Here is a 22870-nt window from a genome sequence, read left to right as displayed (position 1 = left end):
AGAACGTTCCATTTACCAGGTGATACGAGAGGATTTTAAATAGCTCGTCTTTGTTGCCTAGTAGTTTACCAAGTGTTCCAGGTGGAAGTTTATCGAACGCCTCGTTGGTTGGGGCAAATAGAGTGTATGGACCACCTGGAAGAAAATGGTAGTAGTAATCTTGCTGAATAAATATTTAATTAATGTTCTTGCAGAAATCATTGGCTGTTAAGCCAATAATTTAATAATGATTTACCTTTTAGAGTGTCTGCAAAGCCCGAAACTCTAATCGCTTTCAGTAGCGTTGAGAAATTCGCATTATTAGAAACCAAAGTTAGCATGTCATTCATAGGAATAGGAAACATGACACGATCTACTACATGGATGACACCGTTAGTGGCGATGTTGTCTGGTTTCGAGATAGGCGATCCAGTTGCTGTGGTAAGCTGTAATTAATCAAACGTTTTTGGAATTCAGTAATCAATTTAACTATAGCAATGCAGTTCTCATGCCAGCTTTTAATCTGTGATTTTCGAAGACATGCGGGCGCGAAAGGACTAGTAAAATGTACAATACAATAGAGAAAAAAAATACGCATAACAATTGTCCGCTAGGCCCCAAATTAGTATTCTAGGCGTCTTATGTTATGAATTATTTATCATCATTTATTAATTACAAAATGCAGTGCTCGGTCGTCAAGCACAACGATGGCTTACCTCGCCGTACGTGTTGATACGGACGGAAGTTGATTTTAGAAGACTTGGCAAAAGAAGCTCATTCTTTTTAAGTTGGTTGAAGTGGACTTCGGTTCCAAGGATGTGGTAGCGCAGGACATCGGTCAGCATTTGCACATCATTTTTAATTGCCGCCATAACACCCTTCGGAAGTTCCTCGAATGCGTCATCAGTAGGGCCGAAAACCGTCAGGTCACCTAAAATAATCAGTTCATGCACCAGCTATAGTTACATTTATATTTTAGAATGGTCTGATATAGGAGGCCTACTGAAAGCTAGGAATGAGTGACAAAATGAAAAACCTGTTAATTTCAAGTCAATTTCAAGTCGATATACGGTACTAGTACTACTCAGCGTTAATTATTCACCACCAACCAACACCACCAACCAAAACTATTAAAAAATATACTTCCAAACCTGTAAGTTCTTCTGCAATATCCGCTTCGGTAATCAGTTCAACAAGAGTGTTCAGCTTAAGTGTCTTTGCCAATTCAACTACATTCGATTCGAAGTTGCCGCTCCCGAATTCAGATAACTCCTTCCTTAATACATCCACCGTGAATTCGGGAAAGGCAGACGAAACGCACACAAGTGTGGCTAACAGGACGACAGATTTCATCATTGCTATATACTAATTGTCAACGCTCAACAAAAGAAACAACTGCCCGTGTGAAATTTCAAAGTTTATATACGCAAGCGAACATACCATGATTAGCATAATATTGGAAACTCGCTCAGTTGATGGTCAATGGTTGTTAAGTAACTGGTGATACTATCACATTTGTATTAGAATTAAAATATTCACAGATCATTAAACTCGGGCAACTAAAAAACTGTAAACGACTCACTGAAACCGAAGAAGGGATTGCAATGAACGTTGCACAAGTTGCAATGTTGAATAGTTTGGTGTATTAAAATGTTTACCTTCCAGTCTCAGGCCCTGGCTTTTTTCCAGTAATATAAATTGTTCTCGCGTCCAAAAAACAAAGACAACTCTATTCCGTAAGCTTCATAATGAGTAAGGCGCCTCATAGTTTTTGTAACGCATCTTGTGTTTATGTTCGTCTTGAGAAGAGATATGCCACTTTAAAAAAAAATATTTTGCTGTTTGGCATATCATTGGACCTAAAGTAGATAATAAAAATATAATCAAAGTATACCTCTCTAAATTTAACTGAACAATAATATATTTCTTGGTAAAAGATTTTATCGAATGTTCTAACCCATTTTTCGATTCCCTTTTCAGGAAATAAAATAAATTGTAATCCTTCTCCATACTTTTATTACCATAAAGTCTAAAATTGCTTTTCTATTTCGAGGACACATATCATGCAAATAATTCACTTTTAAAATCCACAAACGAGCATTGGTTTATTTTATTAAAAACATGAAAACTTGACATGGCAACATTACACTGGGTTACATCGTATTGATATTTTCATGACAACAACATTATTACTGTGTCGAGAATAAAATCTTAAAGACTAGAAAACAGCAATAAAACGTGCAATTATTTTTTTTTTTTTTGGAAATTACTATAATAAATAAATTAATATGATCTTTAATTTTAATAAAAAATACAATTAATTATTACATTTTTGGTATTTTATACAAATCTCAAAAAGAAATATTCATCCACCATAATAATATTATGACGCAATCGCGTCATCTATCCTGATCAAAAAGTTTATAGGATTTAACAATTGATGGCGTATTTTATGAACAAAAGAGGGCACAGTTAATCGCCTAAACGATTTTCTTATCAGTATTAAGAAAATAATATTACTTAACTCATTTTGAAAAAAGAAGGTTTAATATTTATTTATTTATTTATTTATATTTATGTTTATATACTTTAAAATAATATAGTAATTATACCTTGTAATTGGACAAACATTGTGTGTGTGAAAGGGAAAGGTCACGCAAGTGTGAGGATGATGGAATGCACAAAAACGTGATCATTGAAACGGTGGTCCATTTTATTTTGTTTTTCATTTCTAAAATACCGCACAACTATAGTCTAAACATTATTTACTGGAATATTCAACTAAACATACAGTAATAATAAAATAATAAAGTAAAAACAAAAATAATGAAAATAGGATAAAATAGAATAATAATAATTAATAATTAACTAATAAATATGGTACTCATATACTTGCTCCACCATTCATCTATCCACTCACCATTCAGGCTGACCAAAACAAACAAAAAAGTATGCTGATGTTCTGTGATGTATTTTAAGAGGGGAATTCCCGATTTACAGAGAGGGCGGACGGCAACAAAGCGATGATAAAACCAAATAAAACTGGATCTGCGGAAATTTACGATTGAACATTTTGCTTTACGTAGTTGCTACCAAAATTCTGAATAGTATAGAAGGTGTCGTATAATTACTTTTAACAGGTACTTCAAAAATATTTTTAATACTTATTCTTTAATTGTGTCAGATGCTAGTGTGTAATTAATCAGGTGATGGTGGACAAATTCAGGTCATTTATTGCCAGGCCTACCTACCATGATGGGGTGGATGATTACACAAGGATGAATTGCTTCCCTACTCCTTCCGTGTCTGCACAGGTCATTATGGTTAGTTAGTAGTACAGTAGTAGTAGGCCTAGCTAGGCTAGGCCTAACTATATAGGCCTGGTCGTCATATAAACACTAGGCCTACAACACTCCTGGACGTATTGTCACCGCAATAAAAAAATGCAATAGTGTCTGATTAATCATGACATGAAACAAGAGAAACAAAACGAACGGGCAGGAGGATGCACCAAACAAAAAAAGGAAGATGCTCTATCTGATTCCAACTGATGTGTGTTTATGTCCGAAATATCAATTATATTGTAGAGTGGAGTTGAATAGCTCAGTGGTTAAGATGCTTGCCTTCTGATCCCAGGGTCCTGGGTTCAATTCCTGTCACAGCAGGACTTTTTCTCACGACCAAAACAACTCCACTCCCTAAGCCTCATAAAGAGACTTAGTTTATAAAGCATCTTTCTCATCCTGTAAGTGGCAAGTGTACTTGCTGTTGGATGTGAAGGAAAAAAAAAAATGTATTATTTCAATTTTTGCTGTATTCCTGTAAAATGCACTGTCTGTGGTGTAATGTTGTCATGTGGTACCAGACAGTGGCGGCGCCAGCGGGGGTGTGGGGGAGCAGAGTCTTTACCCCCCCCCCCCCAATTGGACAGAGCTCGTCGGGCAGTCGGACTAAAAAGTATATAAAAATAGCCCCACGCCAAGCAAACACATGTCTGTCACACTCAGATAATGTCATTTTATTTTCATCCAGAGGTTCCTATTCTTAAAAAAATCTCATTTGGGAGAGGGAACACTGCTCACCTAACCTTTTTGTTTATTCCTTGACTTTTAACATTTACACTCAACACATACCTAGTGAAACTACGGTACATTGCAAGATGGCTATTAACAATACAGTAATATACTTCAGGTGTACATAGTGGTCCATCAATTATCACCAGTAAAGCCCATTTACTGGAATTATGTTCAGACATTCATCCATGCACACATTACAGAATCCTTAGTGTATTTCTCACACCAAAAAATCCATAAAATGTGTTATATTTTTTCCAATATTTGATTTATTTTTAAGTGAATTCCATCAAGCACAAGGCGCAAGCAACCAGCATGACTCAACCCATGCAGGTAACTACGAAGGTCTGGGAATTGCAAAAAAAGCTAGGCTCTGGTGGTTTTGGCGAAGTTATTCTCTACAGAAATAAGGTATACAATTTTTAAATAAAGTGACAGCATATGGAAGTATTGATTATGACAGAGCAATGAACGATGATGATGATTAGACATAAAATTATTGATTAGTATACAAATAATGAATGTTTTAATGAGTGCAATGGAGTAGAATATTTCAGGAGGTGAAAGACTGGATTGGAACATCCAAACTTTCACTAAATGAAATATTCTACCCCATTGTACGAATAAGACACATTCATGTTTTATAAAACAGCCACCTGTTACAGTATCTCTCCGGGTCGCCTGCATGCTCTCTTTGAATACAAAGACCCTCTCTTCCTTTCGAAGGCCAGCATAAAACCAACCTAGGCCTAGGAATCAATCAAGCTCACGTTCAGCTTAATAGACTCATAGCCTCACCATTGAAGCTGGCGAAATACTCCATACGGTTTACTGCATGTTTTATTGCTTTTTTTGTTGACTCGGCATAATTTTCATGCAGTTATTCTTCCAAACCTTCTTCGCTCAAAAGTACAAATTGCTCGGGGTACCAAATGAACCTGCCATTTTATGGACAGAGTGAGGACTTACTGTATGACCAACTCCTTGTTGGCATGCAGGTTGTCTAGTCTAGGCTATTTTTTCTCGCTTGCTTTGCATTTGAGATTTTTGTCGTCTTGGAAATGAAAAAGTACTATTCAACAATCATTGACTAGTACTCAAATAACATGGAATATTCTTTTTAAATCAATCTCATGTGACCTGTTTTCAACCAATCAAATTAATAGAATATATACAGGTGTTGTAAAATATACTTTAAATTGTTCAATATTGCCTATTTCAGGAGACTGGTGAACAGATTGCCTTCAAACGATGCAAAATCGACCTGGATGAAAAAAACCTACATCGATGGCAGCAAGAAATTGACATCATGAACAAACTAAATCATGAAAATGTAGTGAGGGCACGGGACGTTCCTGAGGAACTTCTAGAGCCTCAAGGCATGCCGATACTTGGCATGGAATATTGTCAGGATGGGGATCTTCGAAAGGTAATGGTTTGGATTGCTCTGAAGGATATGTAATATTGTACTGTTTTTTTTTTATTTTTTAGATTATGTTTTTAATTTTTAATATCCTGATGTCATCACCATAAAGTACTTACATACAGGTATGTAATTATCCTTCAGAAAGACAGAAAAATACCTCAAAAATTCAAATATAATTTTAAATATCTCATTTCAAATGATTAAATAAATTATTATCTTCCAACAAGGAACAGATAAAAAAAAAGTAGTTTTTACCAATTTTTACAGGCAGACTACAAAATTTCTTAAATTGATTACCAGCCATTAAGGATCTATGCAAAAGAATACGGGGAGGTTATTATTAACTGGCTGAAAAATTGATGGGGGAATAATTTAATAACTTACTTAAATATACAAATTAATCAATTCAAATTGGAATTAAAATGATTATGTTTTTACCTCATGACTGATGCATCTTTAACTGTGACTGGCATACATTTTTGGGACCAAAATCCACCTCATGTGGACTTCTGTATTTTTACTACTAATTATCACATGCCATACAAATTTTTTTAGGTATTAATACCATTGATTGACAGGCCATGGTTTACAATATTTTTACAAAAAATAATTATAAAATTGATGAGTGGCACAGGCCAGGGAAAGAAATTGTTGTGCATCCAACAATGAAAATCATCTTGATAAAATGCCTCTATCACCAATACACTATATAGCCCAATAGTTTTGGTGTGGAATAAGCAAAGGAAAACCACAATTTTCCCCAGTAAAGTGCACAGTGCCTCCAATACACAAATGGTTGTCTGGATAACAGCAAAGTGAAATAAAAATTGAAAAATTCTTGTAGGGTATGCACAGACTTCGGCCGCACACTTTATCTACTTCTCGAGAGGAGGACTAAAAAATGAACATGGACAGTCAAGCCAATAGGCGTATTCGACTGGTCCTTTTCCGAGGAGAGATTTACTACTCGGAGTGTGCTCGCGGTATTCGAGCCGCTCTTGTGAGGTTCGTACTGCTTGTGCGACCAGTCGAATACGACATGTGCAGTTTGAGTAGAAAGTGCTGCTCAAAACAGACCAGTCGAATACGCCTAATACCAAGTCTAAGGCAGAGGGCATAGCATATCTAATGCTACATATCATGAACCTTTTCACCTTAGCTGTTTGCCCTCTGTTGATCAGAATTGTTAATTATTGTGAAAGATAAGAAAAGATAAGATAAAAAGATGTATTTATGTTTCATGAGCACAAGGCCAAACATGAAACTTGGTGTCCTGGTGCTACAGTTCAGCTATACCAAACATTAAACACAACTAACAGATTATTTAGTAAACCAATACAAATTCAGTTCATGTGTGAACATTGAGCCCACAGTATAAAACAAGATGTATTCAGTGGAATTACAATTGTTATTACAGTATTATTGTTTATTTTGTTCTAAAAATTAAGATCTGCTTCTGCTTTTATGTATTTTTTAAGAAGTTTTTCAGTCTTCTACATTCATCCTTTACTAACATAATATTGTAGTTGTAACTCAAATCGTGAATAATGGATTCAAACGGGCAGGGATATAATGCACACAAATTTAAAAGCAATAAACCAAGATTTATTTTTCAGACATGCTTCAGCTGTTTTTTTTTTAACGTGTTGTTATTTTTACATGTACATCAGTTTATCTAGCATGCCCATCACTTCAATTCAAGGTTTCATGTAGGCCGATGTATTTTTGTTTTTGTTTTATTGTGAACTGTTCCAATCCATTATTTTGTTTGCAGTAGTTGTTATTGTTATTGTCATCTTTGTCATGTTTTTATTATTATTATAATATATAATGATTTTTTTTTTCGACTTTAAAAAGGTTTTAAACCTTCCTGCCAATGTGTGTGGCTTGGATCAAAGCACGGTGTTAACGTTGGCCAAACATATTGCCTCAGCTGTGGAGTACCTCCACTCAAAGCGGGTAATCCATCGAGATTTGAAGCCGGAAAATATAGTGATGCAGAGAAATGAAGAGCAGAAGGTACTGTAGTTGTTATTTTTGTTGTACTTTTATCAGAGACTTTTGTATGTTAATGACAAACTTAGTGCATCCTTTCTATTGGGTACACATTATAGAGTCCCACCCACCTTGAATAGCATGTTCTAATTGGTCAGATAACTGCTTGATGTACACTTTTGAAAGGTTCAGTCTTCACCAGTGTATTTTTGATTTGGATTAGTTTATAATATTTAAAAAAAAATGTTTTATTATAAACAATATTGGTGAATATATATACAGTATAGAATATTGTTCTAATGAGGATTCACCAATAATACTGTTTTTAAGTTGTCAGGTCTTTACATCAACTTTGTAAATTAGCACTTCTGGATTGATACTTGCTTTTTAAAATCATTTTGGAAACCTACTCGCGACCCAATACAAAAGTTTGGCTTTTTGGTTGTGATGCATAGTCTGGGAAGCATGGATTTATAAATATTCTATTTTTAGTATTGACATATAAGTTGTTTTCCCTGATTATTTTACCAGTATTTTTTTTGTCTCATTATGTTTTCAGATCATATACAAATTAATTGATCTAGGGTATGCCAAGGACATGGACCAAAGCAGTGTTGCAAGGACATTTGTTGGGACATTGCAGTATCTTGTAAGTTTATTGATACTACTAATGACGATAACATAAGGTTTATTGAGGGACAGAGAGAAGAAATTTAAAACCACAAGTATCGCCAAAGCTTATAAAAATATTAGGGTGTCTGTTTATTTTAATAATTTTTCATTCATTTAACCATTCATTGCATTTCACCGTCCATTTATTCATTCATCTATGCATCTGTCCATTAATTCATTCATTTATATTTTGAATTACATTGATGTATTTTATTTTAATTTTAAACATTATTTTATTTATTAATATTATTGTCTCCAATTATTTTCTTTCTTTTTTTGGCTCTGTCCATTTATTGTTAGATCTTCCATTCCTTAAACTATGTAACATGTGTGTGCAAAATCTTAGCACTTGTCCCCTGCTAAATTATATTATATATGAATGCCTATCCATGCAAGATTCTTTTGTAAGATTTAACCTTCATTTAGAAGGGTTCTTGCTGTTATCAGAATTTTAATAGATAAATAATGTTATTGTGTTCATTGTGCTTGGTATCTTTATTAAACATAAAAAAAAATGTCATCACATTTAACAAAATTAGAATTAATGTAACTGAATTGGGACATTAATTTACAAACATGATATTTATAATCACAAATTTCTTAATAAACAATTACCACTACAATATAATATTTAAAAAAAACAACATTAAAATGTATTACCAAATATAAATATTAAAATTGTTACTATAACATATTTTATTAATTTAAGCCCTATATACAAATTTTTCACAAATTGAAATCACATTACGAATTAAACAAATAGCATTCTAATAAAAATTGTAAACATCATAAAAATATAAGAAATAAAACCATTGCTACTATATAATACCAAAACATTTAAAAAAAAATACTTTAAAAAGAAAAAAAAAAACATTAGAAATTACCACAAAAGTAAATATTTTAGTCAAATTAAATTTTTACAGTTTAAAGTTTAGTCAAGAAAATTGCTCACGTCATAATATAAAAGAAATATTACCATTACTAGTAAATAATTTAAAAAAAATGATATTACTTGAAAAAAACAAAAAAAAAACAAACATACATTAGGAATTGAATGAGTTTTACTTCATTCCTTAGGCTCCAGAACTGTTCACTGCTAAGTCTTACACCAACACTGCTGATTATTGGAGCCTGGGTGTGCTACTGTTTGAGAGTATTTGTGGAGTCAGGCCTTTCCTGCCAAACATACCACCAGTTCAGTGGTGAGTGCTTTTTTTCTGATCATTTTCAAACACTTCGTATGCTTTGGGGTATTGTTACACCATGAGCGCCTTCTGGCACGTAATATGGAGCTTTCGTTTGCACGACAACTGTAGGACGTAGAACATAATGACATCACTAAAAGTCATCTGCGCATGCAAGAACGTTAAGGTCACCTCGTATAGTATATTCTGGAACATAATTTGGCCAAATCTATGTATGCAAAGAACGTAAGACGCCAGGTATTACGGTCACGAATGAGTGATTCTGTTATAGCGTCGCATCGTCTCACAAATCGAAATCTCCCTAATAAGTGTCTGTGTATCATCTGTGATTATGCTCACTGGAGTGCAACATTAACTTGGCAGATATGATGATAACCATTCTTTCAATGGAGGGATCTTGGTTCAGACTGCTAATAAACTTAGAGACTTTTTAAACCTGTAAAAAAGTTCTCCTCAAACCAGTTTTCTGAGCTATTTTTGAAAAAAACTTCATCTGGTCGTTTGAACAATAGAATTTGATTCAAGTCAAAGTATATTAGTTATTAAATATTATTCTTTTTTTTTTACTATGGACGGTATGCCATTGAAAATTGAGAGCTCCATCATACACTAATTTGTAATTAGTGAGCTTCATCCTTTGTGCCTACTTTCTTATCTTCCACCTTTGAACAAGTACAGTAATTGGTTAGTTCATAAGGCACATTTAACCTATTTAACCTCATTAAAAGCAGTTTATATAGCCACCCAAAGAACATGTAGGAAATGACATGTTTTTAATCCACTACCAAAGGTCTGCAACCAGGTACCATATTGTTTTGTGCAGTATGTTAATCCATAGAGCAACTTTACTAGTTAATGAGATCAGCTAATCTTGTTAATTACATGATACCTGATTTAAACATTAAAACTTGGTAAAGACATTGAGGGAGGTACATGTAGTGATAATACTTTCAATTTGCTTATTTTTCATTCAGGCATGGTACTGTAGGACAAAAGAAGGAAAATGACATCTGTGTGTACATTGATTTATCTGGTATGTATCAGTCATTGGTATATTTAGGACTCTTGAAATGGTGATATGGGCTGAGGGAAGGGGGAGGGGTGAGTGAAGTGGTGGGCCTTCATTATTAAGTGCAGGGTTGCTAGCTTTAAAAATGGGTGGTATGATGTGATTTTTTTACTACTTGAGCATAATTTTGTTAGCTTCGAACATTTCCAAATGAGGGAAACTGAGATGAGGCAAGCTTTTTTTTAAGAGGGCATGCAATCATGTAATTTACTTACTGTTGCCAATGCTATGAGTAAAAGTGTTAAGCTTCTCTGTACAAAAGTATACAATACTGCCATATTCTATGCTAATTAATCAGTTTAACATTTAGCAACAGTACGCTGGTCTTGGGATGGCAAACCTGATATACCTTTTATACCTTTATACCTTTTTATTTACCTTTTATTTATAGGAGCATTGTTCTCATATTTATTTCAAATATTTCATGATTTTTATTTATCTTTCTATCTAGGAAATCCAGTTTATTCTGAACACATACATGAACCCTTCCAGCTTAGCAAGTAAGCATTTAATGTGTAATTCATAATAATGTTATTCTTTTATAAGCCAAATATAAAACCATAATTTCTTTAAAATATTTTTGTATTGATCAATAGAGCAGTTTAATGTCAATGGTTGTATTATTGTCATGAGAGTAGTGGTATATCAATTGATATAATCTCGGGGAACAATTTTATGTTATAATAATGTTACAGCTTGGTGTATGTAATTGCTTTTGTAGAATCATAAACTACATATTTAGAACGCAAATTTAAAACTAACGTTGCAACATTTTTTCAATGTTGTGTCAACGTTATTTACTGACATACCGAATCACAACGTTCGCGAACATTATAATAACTTTTGTGTTTGCCTAGATTTCAATCAGTATCTGTTATTGACAACAATCAAGTATTTTCATAAGACAAAATGGTTAATGGATTGGTATGAATTGTTGCAAGAAAATATTTTTGGTTTTTGTAAATAAAATAAATAAAAAATAATAAATAAAAAGCACCAAAAAACATGACAAGTTGTCCAGATTAAAAAGTAATATTTATGAAAAATGATCTGTTACAGGTGTTATCAGAATATGTTTGAAGTGTTTCTAAGATCACTGCTGCAATGGGATCCAAGTAAGAGGGGAGGCCCAACTGATGCTAATCGCAGAGCACAGTGCTTCATTTTATTGGAGTCTATCCTTAACACAAAGGTGCATTTCTTTTCATATTGTTCTTTCTTTATTCTTTTAATCGATCAACATTTAGCAGTTTTTATTTTTATTTATTGATACAGTACCATGTTTGAAAGGAAACTAGCAAAATGATTTTTTTTTCTAAAGGGGATTTTTGATATGCAATTAATAATAAAATCGACCTTAAAAATTTTTTTTGTTTTGGCAAATTTTACGAAGCTTTATATATGATATGAAGGCCATTATATACGATTTTACCGTGACGTCCCTGGCGAAAAAAGTAACAGATCGTGTAAATAGCGCCGCGTATGGTATCCGCCGCGTATGGTATCCACCGCGTACGATCTTTTTGCTAGTTCCCTTTTAAGGCATCCCTATTATGCTGTTAAAATTTAAAGATAGTACAATATTTTAATTATTATTATTAAAGTGTTATTGTTGTGTTGTTGTTGTTGTTGCTACTGCTGCTGTCAGTGATGTTTCTCAGGAAATGGCAATTGCGCCACCATGGTATCAGCCAAAAACTCTAGTGTCATTTAGATATTTATAAACAAATTGATATGGTAGTTGCCCCGTGGATCCCAACAGTTGGTAAGAGAATATTCTTAACCCACTGCTCTCGTGTCACAGGTGTTTGCCAATCACATCCTCCCCCTTTACTGCAAACAATTCTAGATCCACTACTGCTGCTGCTGTTGCTGCTGCTGCTACTGCTACTGTTGCTGCTACTACTGTTGCTACTACTGTTTCTGCTGGTGCTACTGCTACTGTTGCTACTATTGTTGCTGCTGCTGTTGTTGCTACTGTTGCTACTGCTACTGTTGCTGCCTACTGTTGCTGCTGCTGCTTCTACTGTTGCTACTACTATTGCTGCTGCTGTTGCTACTTCTGTTGCTACTATTGTTGCTGCTGCTGCTGTTGCTGCTTATGTTTCTGCTGCTGCTTCTACTGTTGCTACTACTATTGCTGCTGCTGTTGCTATTACTACTGTTGCTACTATTGTTGATGCTACTGATGTTTCTCCTGCTGTTACTACTGTTGCTGCTGCTGTTGCTGCTACTACTGTTGCTGCTGCTGCTGTTGCTACTACTACTACTGTTGTTGCTACTGCTGTTGCTGCTGCTGTAGTTACCCGTTCTGTTACTGTTTCTGGTGCTGATAATGCCATTGCGTCATCATTATCAGTAGCCACAATAATATTGTCCAGGGGCGGATCCAGACAAAAGTCTGGGTAGGGGCAACGCAACATGTGAAGCACCGAGGGGGATGTTTGATATTGTTGTTCAGAAATTCTTGACCATAGACCTTACTGTACATCCAATTTAAATAAAACAAATTGGCTGTTATAAAGTTCTATCCTCCACTCTTTTTCCTTTCATTTCTTTATTGTCCTTTTTTGTTTTCTCTTTTATTTTTTATTTTTGGAGGCGTGGCTCCTAGCCCTTATGCCCCTCGGTTTGCCCCCATTTTTATTGGGTTTGATTATGAATTTTGTGCAAGTTATTATCATTTCTTGTCAATAAAGTTCTTGTCATTGATTATATTACTTTATTGTATAATTGCCTTTACTCACTGTTGGTATATTTTATTCAATTTCAGCTTGCGAATGTTTTCTGCGTCAATAGCCAATCTGTCCATTCTTATCCAATTGATGAATCCAGCACTTGCCAATCCCTAAAGATTGCTCTTGCTAAAGACACCGGTATTGCAATCGAAGATCAGGATATTTTGTTTTCTACCGGAAAAACCCTGGATATGCAAGCAAGTGCTCTTCAGTGTTGGGGTGGCAATGTGAGTTTTTATACCATAGTTCATAGTTCTGCGCTTCAGGGCATTTATTCTTGAGAAGACTTTTTGAGGGGCATTTTTTTGAGGGAGGCATTTATTTTTTTTTTTTTTTTGTAAAATTAATGTGTGTATATTCAAATAAACGCCCCTTATTTTTACTATAAATGTGAAACTACAACACATAATGACTCTCAAAATGTGTTATAACATGATCATAAAGACTTATTGATTCCAACCAGGTTAGAAAAAATGTAATTCATCTGGAGTAGAACATTTATAGAATGTGTTGAGAATGATGCTGTTTCCATTACATTTGTTTACAGTTATTTAGGGGACATTTATTCAAAGGAAAAATAAATGCCGCTGGGCGTTTCTACTAGGGAGGCGTTTATTCCAAACGAGGATCTAGAGACAGTGCTTTATTGGTAGGGACGTTTATTCAAAGCGGGGCGTTAATTTGAATATTTATTTAATTTATTTATGACAATTCGAGCTACAAAAGCCCAGGAAGGACCAAATAGCATTAAGCTAATAGCAAAGGCCTTCCAACACAAACAAACAATAAACGTACAATTAAAAAAATAGAAACATACAAATACGGAATAATGATTTTTGTCTACATTTTTTTACAAGAAAAGAAATAAAATGCAATGTTTTGTTTGTTTCATTACATTTCAGGACCAGAGTGAAATGACAGTTTTTCTATTTCACAAAACTTATTTAAACACAGAACCTCAACAGATTAGCATTCCAGAAAGAGTTGAACATATCTGTAAGCACCTTCATTGATTTTTTATGTTAGTCATTTTATAAATAATTTATATATGTTTTTGGTATATACTTATATTATTTTCTTCTAGTGTCAAAAAATAACAGATAATGATTATTAATATTTATTCGTGCTTATATTTGGGTAATTTTTATAGTAGTTTTGGTGGGATGGAGTATTGACTAATGTGTCTATGCGCCCTCGGGGGGCAAAGACACTATGTTATGATCTGGCAATTAAAGATGGCGGGAAGGGTAAATCTGGTGGAGGTGCATGATGGGCCATGTGTCCTTGTATGTTGTTACTGTACAAAAGTCATAAAAAATATAAAACACCACAAATTTCTTGAACCAAATCCCCATGTGCATACTTTACAACACAGTAAGGCCCTGAGTAAGGCAGTATAGGGCATAGGCACACACTCCCACTGTGAGCCTATTTTTATTGTTATATTGTTGTTAATTTTATAAACCCGTGCTATTATTTGAATCCATAATTCATAAATTCATTTAATACCTCACATGATGCTATGAAAGGTAGGAGTAAAATTAAAACTAAAAAATAAATAAATAAAAATTAATTTTAATTAAAAAATTAAAATTAAAATTAAAAATAAATTAAAAATTAATTTTAATTTTAATTAATTTTCATTAAAAGATTAAAATTAGGAGTTAATTTTTATGCAATCTAGCAACAAAAAAAAAGGGAAAAAAAGTGAACTTTAATTTTTCTACATTTTGTACTAGACTATGATGTTTATGTTATAAGGTCTTAATTGCATATTGAATTTATTTTCAGTACAAAATGAAGACACTTTACTACCCTATGGAGAGCGTAAAAAAGCTTGGGGCCAGGGATTGTTTCTCATTACAGACATGGATAGATCTTTCAACAAACTCCTAGAGGGCGCTAGAGCAGCTGAGTGAGTATAATGGAAGTGTGTGGTTTGATAGAAATTCTTCAGGCTTTCCAACCAAATGGTTGCGAGTTCAAATCCAGTGCTCGTCACATTGCTGGTGCCATAAGACACTATATATACCTTTGACTTTACCCACTCCAAATATTTTAAGTATTGGTTCTTAATCCTGGTTGGAAGTGAATGTCCTCTGGAGGTTAATGTGTGCATTGCAGTGGCCAGTATAATGTTTCATTTAATTTATTCTTTGTTTTCTTTTCAGAATATCTATGCTGAGTGAATTAAATCAACTTAACAGGTTAAATGACTATCTGAAAAAGATGCAAGGGAACTTAGAGGGTGTCCTCGACTTCTTTAGGACAAGGTGCCTTCAATTTACGTTTCATTTCTCATCATCTTCCCTTGAATTTTAATTGTAACACTGTTCCAATAATTTGTATAGATTGTCCCCACATTTTATTTTAATTTTGTACTTCCTACTCAGGCCTCTAGCTTGGGGGTTTTCATAGGTTAGACAAACCCCCCTCTATGATATCAAACCCTCTACCCTTTAAGGTGTTTATGTATATTTATTTATCTAGACACTTCCCTGAATTTTGTTCAGCTTAGATTTATCATGCCACACTTGTATGCATGGCTATCCTTTACTGTAGTATGATTTCAGAAAGATTAAGATTTTAATCACTGTCTCATTCTTTTTATTTGATAGTGCAAGACATGATATTGAAATGTACCAACAACAAGCAGTAAATGGAATAAGTGAGTACACCAAAAAAAAAAAAAGAAAAAAAATTATTATTTAAACCCTAAAATTGCCACACGCCATTGCCATAGTGATTTTATGGAAACTCTTGGTATAGTTTAGGGGTGGGCAAAAAAATTGAATTGTTGATTTGACATTGGGGCAGCACACATCTTCGAAATTTCAAAAAAAACCTTCCGGAAACCATGCACTGCTTTTATCCCATACAAATTTTAATACTACTGTTTATAAATATTGGGCCATAAAGGGGTTTTCTAGCCAAAGATGGTAGGCGGGCCACGCACATAAGTTTTTCGCAAGCTGCGGTATTGCCGATGGGCCACATGTGGCCTGCAGGCTGCACTATGCCCACCTGTGGTATAGGGGATCACACTTACTACTAGGCCTAGAAAGAAAAATCACACACATTTGTCACATACAACTTGAAAGTGTGGACAAACATTTAAGCTGGCATAAAAATACAATATCAGATTTTTTTATCTGTCAGACTTGACAATATTTGATCAGACTGATGAAGAGAACATTGTTACATACATTGAAAGGCATGCAGTTTTGTTGGATCAGATATCTAAACAAGTATATATATTATAGTGCTTTATACCAAAACAGTCTCAAAGCGCTTGAAATGTGTACTAGCTCTATTGATCTATTGAGTAACTTGCTTCTTCCCTAATATAAGGGTCTCTCCATGTCTGTAAACCCGTACTAGCTCTCCACAACAGTTCTGTATGGACCAGTACACCAGGGTAAACCCCTACTCGTTTGAAAGATGTACTGGGTTCTTTGTAGTGCACATGAGGCAGTAGTGTACACTGGGCCTACAGTACGTTTATAATTTTTATCCAAGAAGAATTGTTCCACCACCAGAACTAGATATTATGGCCGTACGTTGGGGTGCTTCTCAGCTGCCTTAACTGCTTGGTCATCTAACTCACCAGTATGATCAAACATTCTATTGGGTTTGACAGTCAAACCTCATATTAGTTTTAATATAAGGCTTTTTTTATGTCAATGAACTTTTTATTTTAAATTGTTGTGAATTTAAAAGTAAAGTAAATATTAACTATTACAGATTTTTTTTTCCTATTTATTGAGATTTGCCAATACCATTAAAAATATTTGAATGAATTATTGTAGCTAATAATATTTTTATAATTATTTTTGTCGTGCAGCATCTGAGAAAATACACAGATCTTGGCTTGGATCTGAAAAGACTGTGGACCAAATATTGCGTGTAAGTTGTAATGAATATATGTGAATATATCGTTTTGGAAGACGATATTTATAATAGGCAGTGATGAGGTTGATCAGTGTATTATGATAATGGTAGTGGAGTTGATGGTAGTCGATTTGGTGAAGAATAGGAATGTTGATGAAGATGATAAGGATTATGTTGATGGTGGGGGTTGTGGTGGTGATGAGTATGAGAATAAGGAGGATGATACAGGAAAGCAGCATGATGATGAGAATGAGGATTGATGATCATGATGATGATGAGGAGGATGAAGATAATGAAGATGATGATGATGCGGAGAAAGACGAGGATGATGATATTGAGAATGAAGTTGGAGAGAATTATAGAAGAACAGTATGACTTATAACTTTACATACTCCTTTACATGCTGACCTTTGTTCTAAACTTCATCCTTTTATACTATATGCACCAAAAACAAACTTAACATTTGCCCCCCCCCCCACGTGGAAGTGGTTTGGTGCAGCAGCAACGGTTTGGTTTCCTAACCTTGAGGTCTGGGCTTCAATCCCTTGCTGTGCATTTTGCTTGTGTCCTTGAGCAAGGCACTTTATCTACATTGCTTTTTCTCCACCCAGGAGTATAAATAGGTACCTGGTTGGGATGCCTGCTACTGCACCAATATGGCAGCAACACTTAGCATGTGGACCCAATGACCAGGGACAACGGAATAGGCGCTATATATATACTAAAATAACAAATAACAAATAACAAAGGCTTTTATGCATTTTCACCTTTTCTCTGGAACCAACTTCCCACTGTCATCCGTTATGCTCCAACTCTTTCTCAATTCAAATTTCTTCTTAAAACTCACCTTTTCCATACTTCATACTTTTAAGCGCTGTGAGACTTCGGTATTAGGGCTCTATATAAATGCTAAAATATTATTATTATTATTATTGTTATTATTATTATTATTATGTTATGGATGTTAATGAGGAGGAGGTTGATGAAGATAATAAGGAGGATGATGATGTTGATGAAGACCATGATGAGTGAAATGATGATGATGACCACGGTGATAGTGGCAATACAATACAACAAATTTCTCATCCATGCAGAGTTCAAAGCCAGAAGAACTGGAACAGAAAATGCTGTTGTTGAACACGAAAATAAATGAGATTAGAAGGAGTCCAATCATACGACAGCAATCTGTATTGACTACCTAGTGAGTTCCATTTTTCCAATTTTTTAATCCTACTAAGATTATTCATCAAATTCACGAAATCTTTATTTCTGCAATTAAAATCCATATAAAATACACAGTACATCAAGCTTGAATTCTTTTTTTTCCCTTCAATTTGTATATTTATTAATAATAATTGATAATTATTTGTAGTTCAGTAATAATGCTACAATAATTGATAATTGAAAATAATTGATTTTTGTTCATATAATGTTTTTTTTAAATATTTTGTGAAATGGTGATGTTACAAATGTTTTTATGTTACTTTTACTCAATCTGTCATGTTTTGTGCTTGATTGACTTTTTGATATTTTACTATTCATTTTCTTGTAAATATCAAGTAATTCAGCTGCGATTTTGATGTCAATAAAATAAACTGAAACTGAATCAAGAACATTGACAAATGCTAAAAACAGAATAAAGAAGCATAAAAAAAAACAATAAACCCTGAGAAATATCCATTTTGAGTAAAGCTCTGATTATGATTGTCAATCATATTTATCAATATAGCGATTCTGTTTAATGTATTCATTAACAGTATTTAATTCAAGTTCAAATAACATTTATTGTCCAATCAAAAACAATTTACAAAAGGAGTTATTCCGAAATTGCCTTTCAACCATGACACATGAATCACTGTTGAGTTTAGTTAATTTATGTGGTATATTGTGTGATCGTTGTTGTGAGCCTGTATACTGTATGTGGCCTGCCGTGAAAAAAACCAGCATGAGCGACAAAAACATAAAAATTGACTTTTTAATATAGTAATAATAATAATAATAATAATAATAATAATAATAATGTTAGTCATATATTTATGTTCTCCACTGTATAACATTTAAAATGATAGGTTACTTACTGGAATCGACTTACTATTGAGTTATGAGTATTACAGCTTCTCTGTACTAAAGTATATATTTTTGGAAATGTAAACATCCTGCCTTGACCAGCCTGTGATTGGCTGTAAATGTAATATTTAAATGTAAATATAAATAAACTTGAAATTGCCTATCCTTAAGGTTGAGTTTGGAGGGCGCCCTCTCTAATCATAAAAATAATATGCAAACGAAATACGTTCCACTGGCATCATGACCATATTTAGGTATGTCACATGTTTTTTCGTAGAAATTTATATTCTGGATAAAGCTATACTCTTGGCGGCCAGCGGTTTCTACAGTGCAGCGCCTACCATGGTTACCAGTAAACAATCCCATTGTTATGTAACATACAGCATGTGTTCAAAATATTTTTTTTTCCTAACCTGTTTCATTGAAATATATTTTGTTAATTGTGTGTATTTCTGAATAGTAGTTTTTAAAAAATTTTATTTATAATTTATTTTTCTCATGTCTTTCAGTGTAGTTCAAACAACTAACCTGTACGGACAATTAAAGAAAAAGGCCAAAGGTATTGTAAAATGGTTTCTTTATTATTATTATAACTGTTATAACTAATATTGCTGTCAATATTATTATTGATATAATGATATGTGGCAAAGACAAGCCAAACCAGTCACTCGTCGCAAATCGTGTTTCAGAGAAAGTGGCCAAAACATGCTGGAATGTCATTTTTTTTTAAATCTATTTTGTTGCACTAAACTAATCTTTACATATCTATACATCATTCTATGCTGTTATTTTCCCCATTTTCAATGTTAAAACAACACTTTTTAAGGATTTGATGATAGTTTCTGCATGAGAAATGCCTGAAATCATAAACTTTGAAGGCTGATTCTCATATATTGTTCTTTAAACAGCTGTATGTTTAAATGCTTGTAACTTCATAAGGAAATGTCCGATTTGAATGATTACCATTTTATAGGTATTCTTTTACTCTCTAACACTGTATTAATAATTCAAAATCGATTTTTGCGACGAGTGACTGGTTTGGCTTGTCTTTGCCACTTATGAAAATATCAATAATAATGATAATATTTATAATAATAAATTCCGATAATGCTGATGACGTATTCGTTATCATTTTTGTAAGGTTGCGAAATCTCCCTAGTATCAAATTCATAAATGACAACCAACATAAATGTACCATCATTGAGTGCACTCTTCTTTGCTTATTTCCTCAATTTCAACAGCACTCATCATCTTGAAATATTTATTGAATATTGACAAGGCATATTTAATTGACTTTTGGTGCTTTTGCTATCACCTTCATCAAGAAGTAATGCTAGGCCTACGCTAGTCCTTTATCCAGGAGCTCAGACCAACTAGGCCTAGCCTCCATATTTGTTTATCGTCTACTCACTGATCCGTGGCGCGTCAAGGGCCAATCTCTTTTGTCGTAGAGGTCGCAGTCCCCTTTACCGTCAGTCGATGTTAAGTGGGCCCTAATTTTGCATATGCGACAGGGCAAAAAAATACTATTTTTCAGGGGAATAGTACTTTATGAATGGTACTTTCTATTGCCCAATCTTAACCAATCAGATGCCTAGAATCTATTTATGGGATATATAATACTTACTATGCTGCATTGAGTAAGTCAAAGCAATACTTGACATTCTTGTAACAGTAGTGTCTTTCTTTTGTTTAACATAGATGATGGGCATTTGTTTAGTGATAGTGTCAAACTGGTGAATCAGTTAAAACCCTGTCTTGATATGAGAAAGAAGCTCACCAAAGAGTTATTGTCACATATTCAGTAAGACGTGCTATTTATAAATTCTATTATATAAACATGGAGTCATATAATATGCACTTGTAAAAGATGATGAAGTGTTTTTATTATAGTGATCCATTGTTATTGTCAGTGTCACCAAGGGGATAAAGCTCCAAGGAGGCTACTTACAAGGATTCTATTGCAATCAGTAAAATCACTGTTTCAACACCAGAAAAATAATGTTCATCCCCATAGGAAGTGAATTAGTATTTAGTAGTGATATTTTTAAATATTTATCTGGATAATTTGAAAACTACCATTATTTTTTTAACTAGATAGAATACCCCTAAAAAGTAATGGATCTGTCCATTCCAGGGAACTGTAAACCACCATACATGTCTTGCCTTTACAGCGATATTCAAAGAGAAATTTATATTAAGCACTACTGTATTTGCAAATGATTGATAATGATTAAGTGATGAAACCAAAAACAGTAAGCTTTAGATTCAATAGGATTTCCATATCATTATTTGCTAATATTATTATTATTATTATTATTATTATTATTATTATTATTTATTTTTATTTCTATTATTCTTTTTGTTTTTTTTCAGAAAAATATTACACATTAAACAAGAAATTCAGGACATTTTGAGGGAAATGCAAGTGTTTGTTAAAATTATCCATGAAAACACAATTCAAATAAAGGGTGTTCAAATACAGAGACAATCAGATATGTGGAACCTGTTGAGGATTGTGGTGAGTATTCTTGTTTCAAATTCAATGGTATAGTTAAAAAAAAAAAAAAAAAAAAAAAACAGTTCTAAATAGAGCTGCAATTTCATTATTGACTTTAGCTTTAAAGCAATCTTTCAGAATCCTCCATTCATTCATTCATATATTCTTTTATTCATATACTCATTTCTTCATTCATTCATTCATTTGTTTATTTATTCATTCGTATATTCATTTATTCATATATTCATTCATCATTCATTTATTCATTTATTCATTTATTCATTTATTCATTTATTCATTTATTCATTCATCATTCATTTATTCATTCATTCATATATTCATTCATTCATATATTAATTCATTCATATAGTCATTCATTTATTCATTCATTTATTTATTTATTTATTCATTCATTAAAATATTCATCTATTTATTTACTCATATATTCCTTCATTCATTTTTATATATTGATTTATTCATTCATATATTCATTCATTCATATATTTTGCATTCTGAAGGGCCAGCATAATATTTACATGAGTATTCAAAGCAAACAGTAATTAAAAATATTCATCCATTTATTTACTCATATATTCCTTCATTCATTTTTATATATTGATTTATTCATTCATATATTCATTCATTCATATAAATTTGCATTCTGAAGGGCCAGCATAGTATTTACATGAGTATTCAAAGCAAACAGTAATTAAAAACATAATAAATTTCCTTAAAAATAGCACTTTAATTAGATACTCTTTTAATGATATTTTCACAAATTTCTGAATTTTGTATATTCCTGTTTGAGACTTCAACCACAAATTTAAAATTATTAATAGTATATAATAACATAGATTTGTGATATCAAAACCAAAACAGAATATAAACCTAATTAAATAATGTTTTATTAGGTTATCAAAAGAGCACCTAACCAGAGTGAATTGAGAAATCTTTGTTTTTGTTGTATTTCATAGTACCAAAAATTGAACAGAACCTCGGGCGACTACCAGAGCCTAAAGCGATCACTGTCAACAATGAGTGATCCAACAAACAACATTTCTATGTCTGCTACAAGTGCTGAGACGCAAGACTCACTGACTCTCATGAATGAAAGTGATACCACCCAGTCTCAGTAAGTAATTGTGGAAGCAGTCTGTCGCAGCGGGAACGTTTGGCTGTCCAAATTCGAAGTCAGGGATTTAATTCTTGCTGTACATTTTGCTCATGTACATTGGCAGCTCTATGATATATTTAA

General features: G+C 33.2%; 2 protein-coding genes across 3 annotated transcripts in view; one reads left to right on the top strand and one right to left on the bottom strand.

Annotated features, from left to right (window-relative positions):
• LOC117119645 (transforming growth factor-beta-induced protein ig-h3-like) overlaps positions 1-1381 on the bottom strand; it is a 7988-nt gene extending 6607 nt beyond the window's left edge. Inside the window, exons 1-4 of the mRNA XM_033264475.1 lie at positions 1131-1381; positions 696-910; positions 236-425; positions 6-135 (exon numbers count right to left, since the gene is read on the bottom strand). Of these exons, the coding sequence (XP_033120366.1) occupies positions 6-135; positions 236-425; positions 696-910; positions 1131-1335 (740 nt within the window). The 5' untranslated portion in view covers positions 1336-1381. The remainder of the gene's footprint in view (positions 1-5; positions 136-235; positions 426-695; positions 911-1130) is intronic.
• LOC117119660 (inhibitor of nuclear factor kappa-B kinase subunit beta-like) overlaps positions 1-22870 on the top strand; it is a 28047-nt gene that overhangs the window by 1951 nt on the left and 3226 nt on the right. The window contains exons 1-20 of one of the 2 annotated variants that reach the window (XM_033264492.1): positions 2985-3119; positions 4333-4463; positions 5275-5481; positions 7336-7497; positions 8033-8122; positions 9223-9347; positions 10325-10383; positions 10871-10919; positions 11479-11611; positions 13193-13384; positions 14060-14153; positions 14949-15072; positions 15329-15430; positions 15776-15825; positions 17002-17063; positions 18143-18249; positions 19625-19674; positions 20817-20919; positions 21492-21636; positions 22590-22747. In XM_033264492.1, the coding sequence (XP_033120383.1) occupies positions 4368-4463; positions 5275-5481; positions 7336-7497; positions 8033-8122; positions 9223-9347; positions 10325-10383; positions 10871-10919; positions 11479-11611; positions 13193-13384; positions 14060-14153; positions 14949-15072; positions 15329-15430; positions 15776-15825; positions 17002-17063; positions 18143-18249; positions 19625-19674; positions 20817-20919; positions 21492-21636; positions 22590-22747 (2108 nt within the window). In that variant the 5' untranslated portion in view covers positions 2985-3119; positions 4333-4367. Of the gene's footprint in view, positions 1-2984; positions 3120-4332; positions 4464-5274; positions 5482-7335; positions 7498-8032; positions 8123-9222; positions 9348-10324; positions 10384-10870; positions 10920-11478; positions 11612-13192; positions 13385-14059; positions 14154-14948; positions 15073-15328; positions 15431-15775; positions 15826-17001; positions 17064-18142; positions 18250-19624; positions 19675-20816; positions 20920-21491; positions 21637-22589; positions 22748-22870 lie in introns of those variants that run through there. The other variant, XM_033264493.1, reaches the window with a different exon arrangement.

Source organism: Anneissia japonica, unplaced genomic scaffold (genome assembly GCF_011630105.1).
Source record: "Anneissia japonica isolate Jap-2015-1 unplaced genomic scaffold, ASM1163010v1 scaffold287745_len380231_cov175, whole genome shotgun sequence".
Lineage (NCBI taxonomy): Eukaryota > Metazoa > Echinodermata > Crinoidea > Comatulida > Comatulidae > Anneissia > Anneissia japonica.
Note: the sequence above shows the minus strand (reverse complement) of the source record. Positions and strands in the feature narration are given on the sequence as shown.